At 50.7% G+C, this 19,106-nt stretch overlaps 4 protein-coding genes across 4 annotated transcripts; 3 read left to right on the plus strand and 1 right to left on the minus strand.

Moving 5' to 3' along the window:
- Positions 1–9: 9 nt before the first annotated feature.
- Pfdn5 (prefoldin 5) lies at positions 10–1,101 on the plus strand. Its single transcript, XM_003738085.1, has 4 exons — positions 10–229; positions 349–489; positions 616–734; positions 886–1,101. The coding sequence occupies exons 1-4, from the start codon at positions 100–102 to the stop codon at positions 985–987; spliced, it is 492 nt and encodes a 163-aa protein (XP_003738133.1). The 5' UTR covers positions 10–99; the 3' UTR covers positions 988–1,101.
- A 304-nt stretch (positions 1,102–1,405) lies between these two features.
- LOC100898729 (DDB1- and CUL4-associated factor 11) lies at positions 1,406–5,343 on the minus strand. The gene is made up of 10 exons (XM_003738098.1): positions 5,127–5,343; positions 4,064–4,119; positions 3,667–3,803; positions 3,361–3,467; positions 3,133–3,266; positions 2,912–3,038; positions 2,703–2,830; positions 2,284–2,602; positions 1,898–2,114; positions 1,406–1,813 (listed from the first exon to the last, which is right to left on the minus strand). Exons 1-10 carry the CDS (start codon positions 5,174–5,176, stop codon positions 1,655–1,657), a joined length of 1,434 nt encoding a protein of 477 aa, XP_003738146.1. The 5' UTR covers positions 5,177–5,343; the 3' UTR covers positions 1,406–1,654.
- Positions 5,344–5,522: 179 nt separating this feature from the next.
- On the plus strand, positions 5,523–7,616 carry LOC100909194 (protein FAM45A). The gene is made up of 6 exons (XM_003738086.2): positions 5,523–5,675; positions 5,774–6,027; positions 6,125–6,263; positions 6,482–6,688; positions 6,859–7,070; positions 7,178–7,616. The coding sequence occupies exons 1-6, from the start codon at positions 5,633–5,635 to the stop codon at positions 7,337–7,339; spliced, it is 1,017 nt and encodes a 338-aa protein (XP_003738134.1). The 5' UTR covers positions 5,523–5,632; the 3' UTR covers positions 7,340–7,616.
- A 1,605-nt stretch (positions 7,617–9,221) lies between these two features.
- On the plus strand, positions 9,222–17,834 carry Top1 (DNA topoisomerase 1). Its single transcript, XM_029112951.1, has 11 exons — positions 9,222–9,373; positions 10,551–10,662; positions 10,843–10,873; positions 11,450–11,631; positions 11,711–12,670; positions 12,959–13,138; positions 13,365–13,473; positions 14,888–14,982; positions 15,215–16,342; positions 16,500–16,718; positions 16,930–17,834. The coding sequence occupies exons 2-11, from the start codon at positions 10,660–10,662 to the stop codon at positions 17,224–17,226; spliced, it is 3,204 nt and encodes a 1,067-aa protein (XP_028968784.1). The 5' UTR covers positions 9,222–9,373; positions 10,551–10,659; the 3' UTR covers positions 17,227–17,834.
- The last annotated feature ends 1,272 nt before the right edge of the window (positions 17,835–19,106 follow it).

The following is a 19,106-nucleotide window of genomic DNA, read 5'->3' on the forward strand; positions in this document are numbered from 1 at the left end:
TCCCTATTTGGTTGTCTGCAGCCGCGTGCTGGAGTCTTCGGAGGGAACTGACAGTTCGTTTTGGTGATTCTCCCTTGAAGTTGAAGCCTCAACAAAGAAATGGCCAAGAAACAGGCAGTCGGTCGCCCACAACCGTTGGAGCTCACCCCCGTGGAAGCATTGCTGCAAATGAAGCAAGAACTCGACGAAGATATCGAGTACATGGGCCAATCCATCCAAACGCTGAAAGGCAAGTCAATCCTCCTGCCATGCGAAAGTCCATTCAAGAACTGATCCATATATTCCTTCGGGGGAAAATGAAGAGATCTCCTCTGCCGAATGTCCTGTGACCCCTTGCTTCCCCTCTAGTGGTCATGGACAAATGCTTCACCTCCGGAGACTGTCTGTCGAAGTTAGGGAAAGAATATGATGGCAAAGAAGTCCTTGTACCTCTCTCCGGCTCCGTATACGTCCCGGGCTACCTGGTGGGCGGTGGTAAAGCGACGATAGGTGAGTTGGCCACCGGATGGGCAGATACAAATGAATCAAGAGAAATCCCGCATCGACTCCACCTCCAGCACAATTGGTTCCCCCTGGGACGGTCGAGACTTTGGATTCCGAATGTTTGCACCGCAGGTATCGGCACCGGCTACTTCGTGGAGCGCGACGTAAAAGATGCGGGAGACATTTTCAAACGCAAAGAGAAACTGGTTCAGGACCAGATCGACAAAGTACAGAAAGCTGCTCAGGAAAAGGTACGCCTCCTCGAGCGGTAGCTTTCGCGGCTGACAGTCTTTGCAGCAAGGCTTGACACAAGGGGAATGAATATGGGAGTTTATGTTTTCGACAGCGCTTTCTGTCGGAGTCCAGTGCATCATTTATTAAAAAATATTACATCCGTCTTAGGTCCGGTTACGGGATGCTGTGACAGAGACTGTACAAGAGAAGATGATGACTTTGATGGCTGCTCCGAAGAATGCGCCTGGAGCCCCTCCACAAGTGAATTGACGAGGATGAAGTGTACATAGTCTCCAACGTCGATGGTGAACACTTAAGTTAAGAAAAACGTCTCTTGCAAAAGCGGCGCCATGCATTAAAGGAGCCGCAGCGCTTTCCTCCGGGCGGAGCCGTGTCCTCATTATCCTCGTTTAAGTTATAACTCATGCATGAGTCCCCGGGATCCAGAAATCTAGGACTCAGAAGGCGCGTTTTTTCGGAGAACCGACAGCGAACGGTATACAGGTTTGTGGAAGTCGACCCCTGCGTCAAGAACAGTCGCGTCGAAAACGGTTCTGAGCTCCAACAACATGTCACATGTTTTCCCACCAAGGAGATTCCCGCCGGGCACAAAAGCCGTACTGCTCGAGGGCATTTTCCCGCTCCCGAACGATCCCCGATGAACTATCCTTCATCCTCACTGGATGCCGCAGGGCACACCAATCGGATGATCTTGGTATACCGTATTTTCTCTAACTCCAGGGCTTGCTCCAATAGAAGGTCATATAACGATCTGTATGAGAAAACGCGGATGAGAGATATGAGTCCCAGCTAGCGTAAGTGACCAGATCGATAGTGATCGCTGACGCATGTGATCCATCTCGCTTCGATCCGTGGTCATGCAGCTACACAAGAATGGTAAAATATGGGCTTCGCACAACGGAAGAGCCCTGGGCTCCTAGAATCGAAGACGTTGACCAACACGTCTCCCAGGCACAATATCTCTATACAAGCCCAATAGAGGGTTGGGAGACTCGCGGTAGATTTCGTCGTATTCGTGGGGAACAACTTTCTGGGGTGCCGCGGAGTACCGATATTCATCCACGAAGCCGCAGAGCTGAAAGTGAACGAGATTCCATAATTGGTTGGAGTCGCACCGCTGTCCATCCGAGTTTGATGATGAGTCCTCAGCCCAACCTACCCTGGTTGCTTTGATGATTGGAAGGTACGGGTGCCACGACACGTCACGGAGACAGGCGTATGGACCGAATTCACCGTTCGACATCGCTAGTTTCCCGCTCAAGATATCGAATATCTTCACTCGACCTGATCGGCAGCCAGCATAAACGAAGCGTTGTCCCGTTGTCGCCATCGGAGAGAAACGACAGTGAATTTCTGTCTCGTCGACGAGAATCGTTCTGCAAGAGAATCGCTATCGGCTGAGAAAACAGGTCGCGATCTCGCTACCGGAGGGAGCCGATTCTATTCTCCACCCACAGCTCCCGAAAAATAGATTCCACAGTGGCAATGGTTGCGAAACAGAGTTCGTGATAAGGAATAGATCATCCGAGGAAGGAGAGCTTTTACCTGAATGTCAGGACGCTGGCGTCGCCGGAAGCAGGAGATGCCCAACTATCTGTCCGGTTGGGTCGAACCAATCTCAACTCCCACTCAATACTGCCTTGCAGCGGTCTCCTCTCTTGGATTGCTTTCTTATCGGTCATGCTTCGAATGTCCCATAATTTAATCGATTGGTCGTGACTGCAAGATATGAGGTATCTGCCGTCGTTTTTCGAGTCGATGAAGAGAACCGCATTCCTATGACCAGCGAGGTAACCCACTGGTTGACTATCTGATCCTTGCACAGTCCGCCGGTCCCAAACTTTGATCAGACCATCGTCGCCGCCTGAAATCGTCCCTCGACTGTAGACTCGACTCCCTCGAACTGAACGAATCCGCGAAATGAGTCTCATCCGAAATGTGACAGAGTCGAGAGTTTCTCATACCCGTATAAAATATCTGCGAGTAGGGATCCGCGAGGGCAAGTCCACGGATTCGACCCGCCTGAGTCGTTATCTGTTGCGTCTGTTTCAATGACTTGAGATCGAAAAATAATATACTTGAGTCCGTGGTGCTAGAAAGGAAAAATTCTGTGAGTCTCCCTGGACAGCGGGATCATCTCTTGACGGAGGATTCCCGTCCCGGAGATACTCACCCAGCAATTATCTCGTCTCTAGACGGGGCGAACTTGAGACACGCGGCAAAGCTCCTCGCGGCAAGGCGCCCCTCGAGCTGGAAGCAGCTCGCGGGCGCGTCTTCTCTTTCCATCGGCTGCAAAACCACTGATTGGGGTACAGTGTTAGTCAACTATCGATCGGTGTACTGAAACTCAACCGAAACATCGTCGGAGCGATCTGGATTCAATTTCGAACTCACTTCCTCCCATGGTCATCGAGTATGCAAGGTAGCGGGCGTCAGGCGAAACCGTGCACTCGGTGATGGATTCTTCGGGATTTGCACGCTTGAACCACATTGACGGGATCGTCTGATCGGTACGCGTATCGTAGATCCTATGGAATGAGGAAACTCGATAGAAATCGGAAAAGCCTCGATTGGAGCTCCCTCGGCACCTGAGTCGATGAATTTCGGAGAATGCCCACATACCTGACGCCTCCGAACCGCGTTGCACATACGAATATATCGCCATCCTTCTCGTATGTTCCGCTTACGGCCTTCTCGTCCAGATTACGAATGGTGGCGCCCAGATTTCGCTGATTCGGGAGAAATTCACAACCCATAAAGGACCTGTCGCCCGCCGTGGAGCGTGGACCGACAGCTCGCTGGAGGAATTCGGAGCTGATCAGACATTCTCTTCCGCAGCCTTCCGCCGCATCCAGAATGAACACCCTCCCTCCCCCAGTGTTTGAAGACTGGCAAACATCTCATCAAGTGTCAGTTCGCAGGGCTTACCTCGTGAAGCGCGTCCAGGATGTTGGATGTTTTTTTGCGTTTGAGTCGACCACTGTGCTGCCGGACCAGGTTGAAGACATCGTTCCCGAGTATCTTCGTGTCGTCGAGCCCATCGCCATGTTTTCGACCGACAGAATCTTGCAAGAGGATAATAATTTTTTCTGAGCTTTTTCGTCGATGAAGAAATCAAGGATAACCACGAGATAACTTCCGCTGCCTGACGACGCGACCGTGAGGCTCTTTGTTGAAACATGCTTGTACCTTCTTTGTGGGGACTATAGAATTTTACAGGGGATATTGGTTTTAGCGGAGAGGTTCTAGGCGATCGCCTCATGGTTCCTGTGTGAGATCCTGCAGCTAGTTCCTGCTTCGCGCAAATATTCTGCACAATATATACCTCCAGATGTCGGTTGATCTACGCTCTCGGGTGGCTCATGCAGGATGCCCGAAAGCCTGAAAGAGAATGACAGCTTTCATTGAGTTCTTCGCTTCAATCATAGTCCTCGACTCGACAGTCTCCCATGGAATGGATCGCGGAGTATCGACGCCATCGGTTGTTGCCGGAAAGAGACGAATTTTCATTCTTCGAAGAAGTCCTCGAGGCATCTGACGGCCTAGAGCAGGGGTGTCAAAGAGGTGGCCCGCGAGGGGTTTTCTCGTGGCCCGCGGCCGATCCTCAGATATTCCATAGGATCATATACTTGTAAATTTCTAATCACGAATAGAACGAGTCGACTCTGAAAAATCGAGAATCAATTGCGACCCATCATGCACATACATATATGTGTTTCCCTCCAGCTTTCCGATCTCCCCGCTCAAACAACGTGGATTAAGAATAATGTCGAAAAAATCTTTGGATGTGGCCCGCCGGCTTCTCCCAGTGCTTCTTCATGGCCCGCCGAAGATTTGACTTCGACACCCCTGGCCTAGAGTCAAGCATTCAATACACCACCCAATCAGCTGTGTGCGGCGGAATGCCGGTCCCGAATAAGTGATTGCTCGGGGAACGGAGCGGTAACCCGAACATTCTGGGAGATGATGACTAATGGAAGGAATCACCTTGGCTCATTCCGCGAATGAAGCTCTCCGGATCTATCTCTGAGTCTTCGCCAGACGGAGCCTGCAAGGTTTCGTCTCTCTCTCCTCACATCGAGTGACGAACCGGCGCGGTATCTCGGTCGTGTAAGGAGAGCAAACTCGTTCGAAGATTCACGATAGCCGTTCACGATATCTGAGTGCAAAGTACGTCGCCTCGAGACACTACGCGAGGTCACTTGGCTTGTGCCTCTCCGGCTCTAGTAGTATATCCGTACAACTCTCTTGTAGCGGTCCTTCGAGAACGATTGGCTCACGTCAATATCCCGCCTGCATGCTCACCGGCTCCAACGGGAGACTTCTGGCCATGAAGGGCTTTTTTCCAGCGGGAAAACTCTTCTACATACAGTGATAAATGTTCTCACCTGTTGAGAGTACTTATCACGGTTTGTATCAAATTCTCACTCTCGGACATATCTCACACAAGACTCTGACTCCAGGATTCACATTGCCAAGGGTTGGATCGTGGCTTCGAGTATGTAAAACTCGCGGGGGAACATAAGTGAACCAGATCAGCGTCGAATACAAACAATCAGCTGGAGGATGGATCCACCAGCGATGATCCAGCCGCTGTTGTGACCGCTGTGTTTACACTACCCTCCGATGCACAGCTGCGTCTGCGCGCCATCCAAGCAGGAATCATTCCCCCCTCTGCCAGTACGATGAACGCAGAGCATGATTCCTCCCACGCAGGAATAGGTTGACAGATCTCGCGAACGTCGATTCGAGAGTCGAGGGACTTCCTTAGAGCGAACATCAAGATTCGTGGGCCAAAAAAGCTCCAGTTTGGTCGTATGCCGGAAATTATGCGGTCTCTCTCGACAAACCGGTGATGGTGCGCGAGAAGTTCTGAAGCGGATGCTGCGCGAAGATGGGCTCGACCCGACCGCTTCTCAAAGCTATAGCTATCTTAGGTGAGTCAACGAGAGCTACCAAGTTCGCTATGGAAGTCCCGAGGAATACGCTCCTAAGTGTACCAGCTTCAAGAAGTCAGTTCCAACTTCCCCCGCAGAAATCGATCAGAACAAGGATATCTTCTGGATATGGTCATATCCATCGGTCAGTGCCCAGACAAAAACTTCGATACAATCGAAGGTCGCATTCGAGTCTGACGAATTCATCGTGATTCAAACCGACGAAGGATGGTTTTACGCGCTCAGCCGTCGAGGCTCGACGAATGCGAGGGTCCTCGCGGTCACCGTCGTGCTGCAGGCGGACGCTTTCCATCCTCAAAGATACAGGCGGCTTCTGAGTGTTCTGAACGAGGTGAGCGATCGGGACTTCGACGCCGTGAATGAATCATCTTCGAGAGAATATAGTGCCGCGACTTTCAATATGATCACACTGAGCGATTATCCTACAGAGCTATCAGACGAACAATAGTCCACCGGAACTTCTGAGAATTTATCTGGTCGCTCAAACGAAACAGATCATCAACGAGAATGGCTTCTCAGTCGACTTGAGGAGCCTGCCAGCACCTACCGAGAGTGTGCCCATTAAAGGTAAGCCGAGGCTCGTCATGATAATATAATGATCTTATAATAAAATAATCACACGATGGGTGCTTAGTCGATAGAACACGTTCTCGTCATGGGAGAGAGTTGATTTCATCGCTCATATCATGAGTGGCGATGTTCTGAATGATATTCATGCCGTCTGATCGTCAACGATGAACATTCTGCTACCACGAAATCCTAATTTGGTCTTTCGACATCAACAGAGTTGATACGCGCCTTCCAAACGGAGACGATTCTCGTATACACGGCACTCCTGCTCGAACTGCGCGTAATGATCTACCATCATTCAGCGGACGATCTTCAGCAGATGGTTGCAGCTGCAGCATCGCTCATGTCTCACAGGCGAAATCCCTTCGAAAACACCTATCCTCTCATGGGCAATACCGAGGCGGATGTCTCTTTTCTCAGAGGTATGCTCCATAGTTGATGATATTATTTCTGTCGATGGAGGATTCAAATCCAGATGGCCGCGATTGATAAGCGCGAGGCCGATTCTCAACCATGAACTGACTCCCTCGGACCGTCCAGAGGAGAAAATCAATTGATGATCAAGTCTCCGTTTGCCTCTCATGGTTCTCAGGCAAGAAAACCTATCTAGCTGGCGTTACGGACGCTTCCATGGGCACTCGAATGGATATGATGGACCTTTGGGTAGCTCTGCCCTCTGCTGAAGTGGTCATCGCGCTTCACGCCAAAGAAGCCCTATCACGCTGTAAAACGCACAAAGAAATCGCGCTCTTCATGTGTCGCTGTTCTGAAAATACTCGGATGTCAGACGGCGACGTCGTAAGGGTTGGTTTCCGAAGTGATGGGAGCCGATGATAATCAATCGTTGATACTCAGAGAGGAATAATAAGGCTCAATAAGATGTCGCTATTGCCACGGTGTTTTTTCGACAGGAGATCGCATTGAAGACGCGGAACCTATTATCAGCCGTTACAAAAACCGTTCGCGGACGCCCCGAGATGTCCGCGGAGAAAGCCATAGGAGCGGCGAATCTCTCGCCTACGTTGGAGTCTTTCTACAAAGCGATCGCAAGAATCGAAAAAATTCACAACTGATCTCATTCATGTAGAATATTGTGTTCTAGCCCCTCCCGCGGCGTGATCCCGTCGGTGATGAGTCCAGACCGGAGTATTCAAGATTTGTGTCATATCACGGCTCAGGCATATCTCATCGGACTGGGCACCAGCGATGAGTTCTCCCCGCATAGTACGAGCTCATGACTCATAAGCATTGAGATCTTGCTGAGCATAAACCAGGTCTGAACCGACACCGACTTATTATCCGATCACTTGACTAAGTAGTTCTCAATTAGGTAGCGAGTGATCTTCCATGAAAGCGCAATGTCGGTTTCTCGAGAGAACTCCATCCTCGGTTTCCTTCTGCCCATCGGAAATGAAGTCCAGAGTCATATGATAATCGGGTCGAACGCTCTCTGTAGACCCTAAACCCCGAGCAACATCATAAATTGGACTTGACTTCAACTCGGTGCGAAGACTCGCATGCCTCCTACTGACTCTTGCTCTGAACATTCAATGAGAGAGGCCATTCAGATCAGAGCGGCGATTCTAGGTCCCCAGCATTCAGCCTTCGGGGTAGTCCTCTCAGAGCCGAGTCGATGATATCATTCGAATCTCTCAGTACAGCGTAGAAGTTTTCAGCCAACTTCGCGCATCTATAGGCCTTCACTGATCCTACTCTTCCAGCGAGCGGAGAGAGCTCGTATTTTGAAGCGTGATGGGCACCGAGAGGAAAGAATTTCTTTCAGGCTTATGCAGTGATGTATGCTCATCCGGTTCCGGGACTCGGTAGCCACCAAGTGGCGGAAGTTTGAATGGAGCGCAGCACATTGAACTCCTCTTCGCTGGTCGAGCTCGACCCAGAAAGCTTCCGCTGACCCCAGAGGTTCCACAGCAGTGCCTATGCAATACGAGCTGAAAGAGCGAAAGGGAGGAATACGGAGCTGCCCCGCTCCCGGACTGTTCCGCAGATGAGCCAAGCTGTGAAATGATGAGAAACTTCGAGAGTACCGTCATCGGAAACATCGGATGAAACTCATGTCCAGGTCAGCAGTATTATCCCATCGGAAATGAGCTGAAACAGGCGAAAACATGTTCGCAAAGGCTCGTAGATGAGGTCTCACGGTCGCTCCTGAACATGTGAACTGGATCACCCATCTAGAAGTCGGTACGGACCAGAGGAAGTTCACAAACGGCACGAGCAACTACGACATCTCATGAAGCGACTTTTTCGGGCGAACGGACTCTCGCATACATACCGATGGCTGTCCGAGACCGATGTCTCTGGAATGTCAATTATACGGGGCCCGGATGGTATTCTCGAACCAGCGAATCATAGATGCCCCTCCAGGGTTAAGGCCTCCTGTTTCTTGCGGGTCTGGTGCGAGGTCTCGCCGCCAGTCGGATCCGCCTCGCTTGAGATAGAATCGCCGCATCGGCTAATCTCCGGTCGCACAGAGACCTGGCCTCCTTCCCCGAGTTTCGCCAAGCGGCCGTTCTTCTCTATAGAGCTCTCCCGAGTCAAATGTCTTATCCTGTGGGCTTTGATTTGGATCACGGCATTGTGGAATCGAGTTGAAAAGCCGGGGAGAGAATCCTCAGGACGGTATCGCCCGGTCGCGCTGGGACTCTCAGCAAGAATCATCATCATCATTGTATTCACTCTCTCATCAGCAGTGAACGCTTCTTTTCGTCTTTATGCTTCAACTTTAACGGGTGCTCCGCGGACTCGGCATCAGTCAAATCGTTGAGTATCCAAGCATACGCTCAAGTACAGAACAAATTCGTTGTCTCAGCGCTCGAATCGAATCTCCGGTCAAGTTGAGTGTGTGTGCGAGCTGGTGTCTTGTATTATACAGAGACCCCAAAGCGGTGCGCATGCGCGTGGACTTAGCGTTGTGTCGACCAGCTAGCTAGCCGCTCTGCTGTTGGTGACGAGCGAACGACCCTACACTGAACATCGGTGTCGGCCAAGAAGCGTTGTGGAAGATCGACCTGTTACCCGCAAATTTCGCTATTTCGAAGCTGGAAATGACGTCCGCGGACGTTGAAGCTGCTCAGAACGTGACCCAGGTGAGTTTTTCGTCACTGGTATTTTTCCCTGCCACTGGAAACGACTCCTGACTGCTGAGCCATGTGCCCTCAAAGCCTATGTCCCGACGAATTTCTAAGTCCCGTCGTTCGCATTACCTGGGCAGGGAGCCTTGCTGAGCTGTTTTCGCCGAAACTTCTCGTGGAAACTCCTCAGTTCGGTCTCCCGAGCCGAGATAGCCGTGAAACATTCGCTTGAACCGCGAGAATCCATGAGATTCGAGCGATTCTGATTCTCGGAGCGAGGTGGATTCTCCAAGTTCGAACGTCCCCAGCCGAGTCTAAGCCTAAACGTGAAGCTCGCTGAACTTAGATAGCGCACTGAATGCTCTGATGCTTACTGTTTTATTGGAAAATAATTGCCGGTCGAGGCATTCGGTGGTCGGGACGAATGTGTTGCCACCGTTAACAACAGTGATTTTGCGGAAAATTTCCAAGTCCCCAACCATCATGTGTGTGTGTTGGTGCCGTACGCAAGAGCGAGGCTTTACTCCAACGAACTGTTCTCTCAGTCGGTACCCGTGTGTGAAGCATTCGTGCCAGCATTCAGATATGTCGACTGTAGCCTGAATAAGCACTGACGGTCATGAGACCGGAGTCCGAAACGTGTGAGCATATCTCTCTTGCCAGCCCGGACTCTTCCCGAGAACACAAGCATATTGAGCTAGAAGTGATTTTCCAAGGAAGCCGGCTCTCGACGCGGAGTGTGTGGCTTTGCACGAGAATCTTCCCGAATGGGCCTCCGTCGCGGAATGCGTTTGGACTTCTGCTTCTCGTTCCAAACTCTGCAATCGGAGTCGAGCTGCACATATCGGGAGGCACTCCCCCGGTTAGGCTTAACGCCACCGGCCGGCATGGGAAATAAACTTCTCAACTTCAGCTGACTCGTACTTCGGCTCTAGATTTCGAGAAACTCCGATGAAAGAGTCCGCGGAACGATCTGCTCTCGATGTTTCGCGCGATGATCTCCGTGCGAATTCCGATGATGGCTTGAAGGGTGTGTGTGATGACGGCTGAAGAACCGTTGCTTCTGAAACCACCGGCTCGTTTCTGGAGGGGCATTTAATTCGCCGTGAACGAATCGCCGGTCTTGTTCCCGCAGCTTTTCGCTGCTTGAGTTCGAGAATGTTGCTACAATTTGCGTATTTTTTTCATTGAGGATATCATTTGCCTTACGTCTGATCTTCACCAGTGAGGGGAGGTGATATATGAAGAACCTCGAGAAACAGTGAGAGCCCTGAAAAATTCGACGAGACGCCGACGGAAACATGGTAACTCTATCTCGAGGCGAAAGACCGTTAAGCTTAGCTGGAGCGATGGCAGTTATGCGACTCGCTTCAGATAATTCCAGCTGTCGAAATTATTCTGGGAATCGATTATTTCCTCCAAGAATCGAACTTCAACACACTTCTTAAAAATTCACGGAAAGATCTTTCTTTCTCTCTTTCCAGGCTTCAAGTGAGACCGCGGTGGAACGCAAAGGTGCGTATTCTCTCATCTCTTTCGGAAATCTGTGCGTTTTTCATTATCCAAAGGAGGCACACATAGCGAAGCGGGTTGACTGGATATTTACCGAGAACCTCTTCCCTCTGATGTGAGATTGCGAGCGACATGAAACACTTGGTCCCCAGCTCCTCTCGGAATTCTTTCAACTGACCGAGTGAGCGATGAATTGTTCGGCCAATGTGTGAGACCCTCCTGTTGTTGAATTGTCGCGATGACGGTTAGTGACCCCTTCCGAATGCCGGATGAAGGGTTCGTGAACGAAATGTTCCCGAATTCCGCTGTTGAGCGCGACGACTGCCGCGAATTACGATCATTATCCATGTACACCACAATCGTTGGGATTTAGAACAAATGAGCTCCGCTCTCTGTTCGGACATTCTGAATCTTGTTCTACCCGGCTAAATCCCCGATTTCGGGGCGGAGCGAGGAATCCAATGCCGGAGGCAATTAGGCCTCCGGAATGCAACGCAGCACCGCTGTTCACCTGGTTCGAGCCGCTCGCGCCGAGAAAGAGTGCAGGGTCACTTCTAACCTAATACCGTATGTTTTTAGAAAATGGACATGTGAACGGCGGTTCGATAGAGAACGGAGATGCCAATGGCGAACCCCAAGAGCCCGAGAAGGACGAGAAAAGACATTCTTCCTCTGGGCATCACCATTCTTCATCGAAAGACAGAGACCGGCACAAGAAAAAACATTCATCCTCTTCCCATCATTCGTCGTCCAAAGACAAGGTTCGTTTCGGAGCGTTGCGCTTCCGTCATAACTCCTCGGCTTGGACATTTCAACTCACACTCGACAAACTCATTGCAGGACAACCATCGGTCATCATCTTCACATCACTCCTCGTCGAAAGATCGTCATCGAACATCGGACAAGCACAAATCGGATAAACACAGGTCCGACCGTGAAAAGGAGAAGCATCATGGCGATAAGGATAAGTCGGACAAACCACGTTCCGACAAGGAGAAGCACAGATCTGATAAGGAGAAGCACCGCTCGTCCTCTGACAAGGATCGTAAGCATCACTCGACGTCGTCGTCCTCGTCGAAGACCAAGGATCGCCACTCGTCGAGCCACCGGTCGTCCGACAACAAGGATCGACACTCGTCCTCATCTCATCACCACAAGGATCGTCACTCGTCGTCCTCCGGTCGCGAGAAAGACAGAGAGCGCAAGGAGCGCAAAGAGCGTGAACGTCGTGAGAAGGAGCAGCAAAACGCTACTCTCAACAACGGAGCCAATCACGAAACGCCGGAGATCGACTCCATGGAAGTGGATCATGTCGACAGCAGACAGAGCAACCATCATCACCTGAACAATCAAAACCACAACAATCAGTACTCACATCACCACCACCATACCGACTCCTTCGTGAAGGACGAGTCGACTTCGCCTGTGAGACCGGAAGCTCCGGGTCGAATGACGTTGGTTTCAGAAACCGTTGCCAAGGACGAGTATCAGTCTGGCCGGCCTCAAGACAGCGATGACGACGATGACGATGACGACGAGGCTAACGACACGAGCCTCCAGGTCAAGAAAGAAGAGGACGACGATGAAGAAGCCGACGCAGACGACGGCACACAGGACGTCAAGGATGAGCCCGAAGACGACAGTGACGACGAGCCTCTAGCTGCCAAACTCGCCCGGGTCAAAACGCAAGCAGCCAACGAGAGCGGAGACGGTTCCGACGATGAGCCCTTGGCCGTCAAGCTTGCCAGAGCGAAGGCTCAAAAGTCCAAGAAGAGGAGCGTTCCCTTGAAACGCAAGAAGGTACGTAATGAGTGTGAGCACGAGAATTTTCCCTTTTCAGACGGGCTTTCGGGACTCGACTGTTCCCCTCCCGGAAGCCAATCTATTCCTCCCACTTTGCTTCCTTTCATTGTCAATCGAGGGGATGTTGTTAAGGTGGAACGAACTTATGCGAGCCGATCTGCTTCTCGGCATCGTCATACGTGATTTCTGTGTCAGTGTTGTCCGGGTCGACGTGCGCGAATTTTGAGCGCGACCGTCGAGGCGCATGAGAGTTTTTGTTCAGAAATCAACGGATTCGATTCTCAGAAGCATTTTGATTCCATGAAGCTGGGAAGACGAGAGACGGAAGAACGAGTTGACTACAGCTCTGACGCTTATTCAGACGAGGTCAAAGAAAATGAAACTGGTTACAGTTCAGATAGTTGCGACTCGGATACTCCTCTGGCTGTAAAATTTGAAAGATACAAAAGAAAAAGAATCAGAAAGGTACGCTCTCTTGCCGCTTTGCCCTGAATACGCCGCGCCGTATCAGAATTATCGACTCCTCGGCTGTTCCTGATCGGAGCCTTGATTCACATTAGAGTCGTTTGCTCATATTCATCGGCGACACTGGAATAGCGTCCGATCCGATATAGCGTAAGGGGAAACGAATGGTTGGATGGATGGATGATCGACAAGAATCGACGAATAATCACTTTCTCCTCATCTTTAGGAGGAGACCGACGAGTCCGAAGACGATGAGAGCGACGATGGTTCCATGAAGAAGAAAAAGCGGAAACAGCCACAATCCAAAGCTCCATCGAAACCTTTGAAGAAGAAAGGTAATATCTCCCCCATCTATGTCCCATACCATAAGAGCCATCCACCGGAAAATCGTGAAGCTTCCATCGATACACCCCGAAATCCTATCGAACTCGATCTCGGCCCCGAGATGGCATAGACCTTCGGTGTCGGCCATGGACGGCCTTGCCTCTTCATGACAGACCAGACGTCGAGCGCCATTTGCTTTGCAACGGCCTTGGCAGGAGATTTCGAATGTCGGGAGAGTTCGATGCCTCAGAAAGTCGTCGGAGATGATCAAGGTGACAGCGATCGTTGGTCCCTTCACCATACTGACTCACGCCATCAGTGGCTCCTGGCTCCGGAGCGTAGTCGTCGTCGTCTTTGAGCGGCACCGTGACTCGCCGTCTTGAGACATCAGCTATCTTGCCCGGCTGGCTTGACTGGGTTGGTTGTTGTTGGTAGACTTTGTTGTTGTTGTGGGCGTCGTGCATGCATGGTTGAATGCTGTAGGAAACTGGACCGACCGACTGAGCCAACCAGCAAAACTACAAGCAAGCCAACCAACCAGCCGGCCGGCCAGCCACTCAAACGATGGGAGGGCACGGCCAGCCGCTGGTAAGCAAGTCACGGTGTGCGCGTTTGTTGGACTACGTGGCTCTGTCGTCACGCTTGCTATGCGCAGAGTGCCGACAGACAGACAGACCCGCCGGCCGGCCGGTCGGTCCGTCGACCGGCCAGCCCAGCGAGCGCCTGGCCGTGCCGACGGACGGTCGGACAGTTTTCTTGCTTGCTCGCCCGCTTGCTTGCCAGCCTTACTGCCTTGCTGCCTGCCTGGTTTGCTGGCACGGCCCGCCGGGAGTCGACAGCATTGGCAAGAAGACGCAGCCTGTTTCTGACTGGAGCACTTCGCTTGGTTCCATTCGACTGATCAAGGTTGAGACGCTGGAGTGGCCACAAAGCCCTCTACCATGAGGAGCAGCAGTAGCTGCACCAGCAGTAGTCAGTCAAACAGTCAGTCATTCAGTCCGTCTGAGCTGTGATCTACGTCAGTTGTTTTGATTCCCCGACGGCGACTTACCATGTTAGCTCTAAGTCTCGAGAAGACGCTGGTTCCGGATCTCTTCGACGCTCCTCGGAGCCTTCTGAGCCAGAGGTCATCGGTGGTTCGAACGTTCGATAGCTTCACGGAATTTCCGCAGTGGTGGCCAAGTTGGCAACGATGACAGTGTTGTATACTGTGATGACTATCATGCTAATACCGAGTGAAAGTGCGCGAAAGAATGGCCTCCTTCTCGGGCTCTGAATTCTGCACGGTTCACAATGGGAACTCAAACGTAACTGATCCTAATAACTGGATACACATATCGGTGAATTCAGTGATTCGATGATGACTCATTGTGGTGCCTTTCGGAACGACAGCCTTCGTTACGGTGAGTGTTTTCTTCATTGCAGTCAAGAGAGAGTCCGGCGAATCCGAGTCTCCCCGTAAGAAGAAAAAGACGGAGGACGAGGAAGACGTATGGAAGTGGTGGGAAGAGGAGAAAAAGGTGACTGCGAAATTATCGATAAAAATTTCCGAGAGAAGGAACTTAATCGGAGGGGGGAAGCGTGGGGGCGGGGGAATTCTCGGAAATCTTCCGTGCCGCAACATCGATTGTCGATTTTCGGGAACAGGCATTCGATGCCGCTGGCGTCTCGCCTTGAGCGAACGATCTCCTGAACAGTTCTCAATTTGAATCATACGACTCCAACAGTATTCTTCTTTCCATTTCATTGTAGCCTGAGGGCGTCAAGTGGAACACTTTGGAGCACAAGGGCCCCGTGTTTGCTCCAGACTACGAGGCCTTGCCCGCGAATGTCCCCTTCCTGTACAATGGGAAAAAGATGAAACTCTCACTCGAGGCCGAAGAGATCGCCACTTTTTACGCTCGAATGCTAGACCACGATTATACCCAGAAGGAGTCGTTCAATTCGAACTTCTTCCAAGACTGGCGGAAGAGCATGACAGCTCACGAAAAGGAAACCATCACCGACCTGAAGAAATGTGACTTTACTCATATGGCCAACTACTTTAAAGAGAAGACCGAAGAGCGGAAGAACAGATCGAAAGAGGAAAAGCTCGAGGAGAAGAAGATGAACGAGGCTTTGCAGAAAGAATACGGCATCTGCATTATCGACGGCCACAAGCAGAGAATCGGTAACTTCAAAATTGAGCCTCCCGGTCTGTTCCGAGGTCGAGGCGAACATCCAAAGATGGGAAGGCTCAAGAGACGCACGCAGCCCGAAGACGTAATTATCAACATCAGTAAGGGTGCGCCCGTTCCTAAACCACCGCCAGGCCATCGGTGGAAGGAAGTACGACACGATAACACCGTCACGTGGCTCTGCTGTTGGACCGAGAACGTGCTCGGCAACAACAAGTACATCATGCTGAACCCTTCGTCGAAGCTGAAGGGGGAGAAAGACTTCCAGAAATACGAAACGGCACGTCTACTGAAGAGCTGCGTCAAGAAAATCCGGGAGAACTATCAGAGCGACTGGAAGTCGAAAGAGATGCGAGTCCGTCAAAGAGCCGTGGCACTGTACTTCATAGACAAATTAGCTCTTCGTGCCGGAAACGAAAAAGACGCGGACGAGCAGGCCGACACTGTCGGTTGTTGCTCGCTTCGTGTTGAGCACGTTCGGCTCCACGACGAATGGGAAGACAAGGAGAACGTTGTGGAGTTTGATTTCCTTGGTAAAGATTCGATTCGCTACCAGAACTGGGTACCTGTAGAAAAGCGGGTTTTCAAGAACCTTAGAATATTCTGTGAAAATAAGAAACCCGGCGACGATCTCTTCGATCGACTCAACACAAGTATTCTGAACAAGCATCTCAACGAACTCATGGAAGGTCTCACAGCGAAGGTGAGTGTTTCGGTGACGATGCTCGGGCCTTTTCACGGCCTCCCGATCCTGCACGACACATGTGCCAAGATTTTTTGACTCGTCAGTCATTCTATTCCTCGACCTGACCACGTGTTCTCCGCTGAGCGCATGAGTGACCGACGTCTTTCCGACCCAGGTGTTCCGTACGTACAACGCCTCGAAAACACTGCAAGAACAGCTGGACAAGCTGACCGATGCCGACATGAGCATTCCAGAAAAACTCTTGGCCTACAATCGGGCTAACCGCGCTGTAGCCGTTCTCTGTAACCATCAGCGTGCCGTACCCAAGACATTCGAGAAGAGCATGGAGAACTTGCAGAAGAAAATCGACGAGAAGCAAGACCAAATCGCGGACGTAAGTAGAGAAAAAACCGACCGAAATCAGTCGCTTGAGTGACTCGGTGGGTCGCACCACCGATTCTGAGGGTAACCTTCCATCAAGCTCGCTTCGAAACGCTTTTTCCAGAAGAATTTCTTCCGAATGTTCCTTCCACGAGCAACAGTATTGCAGAGTATGATTTTTTCCGTTCGCGATGGGTTTTTGATTGAGTGCGTGCGATTTGCAGGTGAAACGCGAATTCAAAGACGCCAAACGAAGCGGTGATAAGGCCACAGCCGACAAAAAGCAAAAACGCCTTCACGCTCTCGAAGATCAGTTGAAGAGGCTCCATGTACAAGCGACTGATCGCGAGGAAAACAAACAGATTGCGTTGGGCACGTCCAAGCTCAACTACCTCGATCCTCGCATTTCCGTCGCGTGGTGCAAGAAGTGGGACGTTCCCATTGACAAAGTCTACAATAAAACTCAGAGGGACAAATTCCGGTGGGCCATCGAGATGGCCGACGCAGACTATAAGTTTTAGTGTGAGTGGTCCCCACCACTCTCCCCCATTGAATCGACTGACCGAGCAGCTGACTCCAACCCGTCTCCCAACGAAGACTTTGTTGATTGATTGATCGATCAACGAAAGGATCGATCGATCGGTCGATCGCGCGAGCCACTGGTGGCCACCACCGACTTTCATTAAAAGAATCTACGAGAGGAAGAGAGGAAAGGACTGCAGGGAGCGGTCCTCTACTAATGTCCTGGCTACCGAAAAAGCTGTATACATGTATTGTAATCGAAACAGTAGAGGCGGGCGGGGAGGGTTTACCAATTTCTAGGCGTGGGAACCAATGGGTAACAGCTTGAGACTCGAGGCACTAGTTAAATTAAATCTAAAGAAAAGATGATTCTATTTATGCGTGATTTTTTTCCGTCTATTGAACAAGGCCCGAGACCGTGGCCCGACAATAGAGAAAACGTGGGGAAAATTCAACCGAGGGCAAAAAGTTATTTAGAGGTGTTCTAATGGACAGAGTGTAATGAAAGGAAAAAAATTGTGTACATATATATATGAAAAAAAAAGAATATCAGCCGTATCACATTCTATGGGGATCTCCATTCTATAATAAAGGGTCGGTATACAAAGTATGTGGAGTTTTTCTTCCAATGATATGTTCTCGATCAGCTGCGAGCTCCTAGAATGATCCTATGAGATACGACTTAGGGTTTGCGCAGCGTGCCAAGTAACTAGCTGTCTCCGTTTCAGATCGTCGATGCCAATCGTCGCTGTCCGCGGGACTACGGGACCACTAGCGTGGAGTGCTCAGCTGAGCGTATTGCTGGACGATCACCCAACCAAATGAATAAAATCACAAAACTCGCCTTGATTCAATTGCAGCCGACCACACCCTCACGAGTTGTTTCCGCTTCTGGCCTGCACCCCGAGGTGTCACAAATACTTTCTTTCGGGCTCGCACCTATTGATGCACTTCTTTGTTCACACAAGTCGATTGGAAGCTCGGAAAACTGGGACGGGCTTGACCGTTTCCAACCTACGGTCTTCTCTGAAGCGCAAACGACTAAATCGATCTCGTAATTCAGCGGCCGAGCTGTTGGAACACGGGCTCCTGGGTGAAGGAATCCTGCGACCAGAAATACTGTTGAGCCACTTCTTGCCGTTCGCCCGCCTCGAAGCCAAAAACCTACATTCGCGATCTAAGGTGGTAGAAACCACCACCAGTCCGGATGGATTCCCCTGCCCGGTGTGCCACAAGGTTTGTCCAAGAGGAGGAAAATCCCAACCTATGTATTGGAGCCTCATCGCTTGAAATATCAGCAGCTTATAGTAAAATATTGAGATCAGTAGATTTCTTTTCCACTAAGAGGCGTCGTTGTCTCGTTTCAGGTTTTCCGGTTACACAGTGTGATGACGCGTCACAAAAAAATCCACTCCGGCAAAGCAGAGTACGTATGCGATCTCTGTGGGAAGGCCTTCGGGAGATCGGATACGCTGCTCGAACACAAGCGTGGCGTCCACAAAATCTACAACTCGTGATCAAACTAGACCGCTGGGTTCATTTTTCTTCGAGAAGTTGGATTCCAGTGAACGAACAAATACCAAAAATCTCTATATTCCTATTGTTGAGTACGATATTGTATTTATTGAGCCTGTGACGAGCGTCGTCAGCAACGATGCTTACCCAAATGAACTATTATATTAAAGAATTAAATGTATACATCTTTTTCTGAAGACGGTCTATTCACTTCCATGAATTATGCGGCCCGAGCCAGAAGGACCTCATTCCCTCTTAAGAGAGTCGCGATATGAGAGGACATTTTCCTACCGAAAAGAGGCGATGTCCTCGCGGACATGGGGACGAAGAGCGGGCATCGAAAGCGATCATTTCATTACATGTT

This window comes from Galendromus occidentalis, unplaced genomic scaffold, assembly GCF_000255335.2.
Source record: "Galendromus occidentalis unplaced genomic scaffold, Mocc_1.1 scf7180000075780, whole genome shotgun sequence".
Taxonomy (NCBI): Eukaryota; Metazoa; Arthropoda; class Arachnida; order Mesostigmata; family Phytoseiidae; genus Galendromus; species Galendromus occidentalis.

What these genes read in the sequence shown, in the direction of transcription:
- Top1 (XM_029112951.1), top strand. An exon ending in GACCGCGGTGGAACGCAAAG is followed by an intron (nt 10,874 to 11,449) that starts GTGCGTATTCTC and finishes GTATGTTTTTAG; the next exon opens with AAAATGGACATGTGAACGGC. An exon ending in GGTGGGAAGAGGAGAAAAAG is followed by an intron (nt 14,983 to 15,214) that starts GTGACTGCGAAA and finishes ATTTCATTGTAG; the next exon opens with CCTGAGGGCGTCAAGTGGAA.
- LOC100909194 (XM_003738086.2), top strand. Translation starts at nt 5,633, where the DNA reads ATGGGCTCGACCCGACCGCTTCTCAAAGCTATAGCTATCTTAG. An exon ending in TTCTGAGTGTTCTGAACGAG is followed by an intron (nt 6,028 to 6,124) that starts GTGAGCGATCGG and finishes ATTATCCTACAG; the next exon opens with AGCTATCAGACGAACAATAG. An exon ending in GGATGTCTCTTTTCTCAGAG is followed by an intron (nt 6,689 to 6,858) that starts GTATGCTCCATA and finishes CATGGTTCTCAG; the next exon opens with GCAAGAAAACCTATCTAGCT.
- LOC100898729 (XM_003738098.1), bottom strand. Translation starts at nt 5,176, where the DNA reads ATGTCCGAGAGTGAGAATTTGATACAAACCGTGATAAGTACTCTCAAC. An exon ending in AGATCAACCGACATCTGGAG is followed by an intron (nt 3,804 to 4,063) that starts GTATATATTGTG and finishes TCCTCTTGCAAG; the next exon opens with ATTCTGTCGGTCGAAAACAT. An exon ending in TCCTGGACGCGCTTCACGAG is followed by an intron (nt 3,468 to 3,666) that starts GTAAGCCCTGCG and finishes CTCCCGAATCAG; the next exon opens with CGAAATCTGGGCGCCACCAT.
- Pfdn5 (XM_003738085.1), top strand. Translation starts at nt 100, where the DNA reads ATGGCCAAGAAACAGGCAGTCGGTCGCCCACAACCGTTGGAGCTCACC. An exon ending in CGGTGGTAAAGCGACGATAG is followed by an intron (nt 490 to 615) that starts GTGAGTTGGCCA and finishes TTTGCACCGCAG; the next exon opens with GTATCGGCACCGGCTACTTC. An exon ending in AGAAAGCTGCTCAGGAAAAG is followed by an intron (nt 735 to 885) that starts GTACGCCTCCTC and finishes CATCCGTCTTAG; the next exon opens with GTCCGGTTACGGGATGCTGT.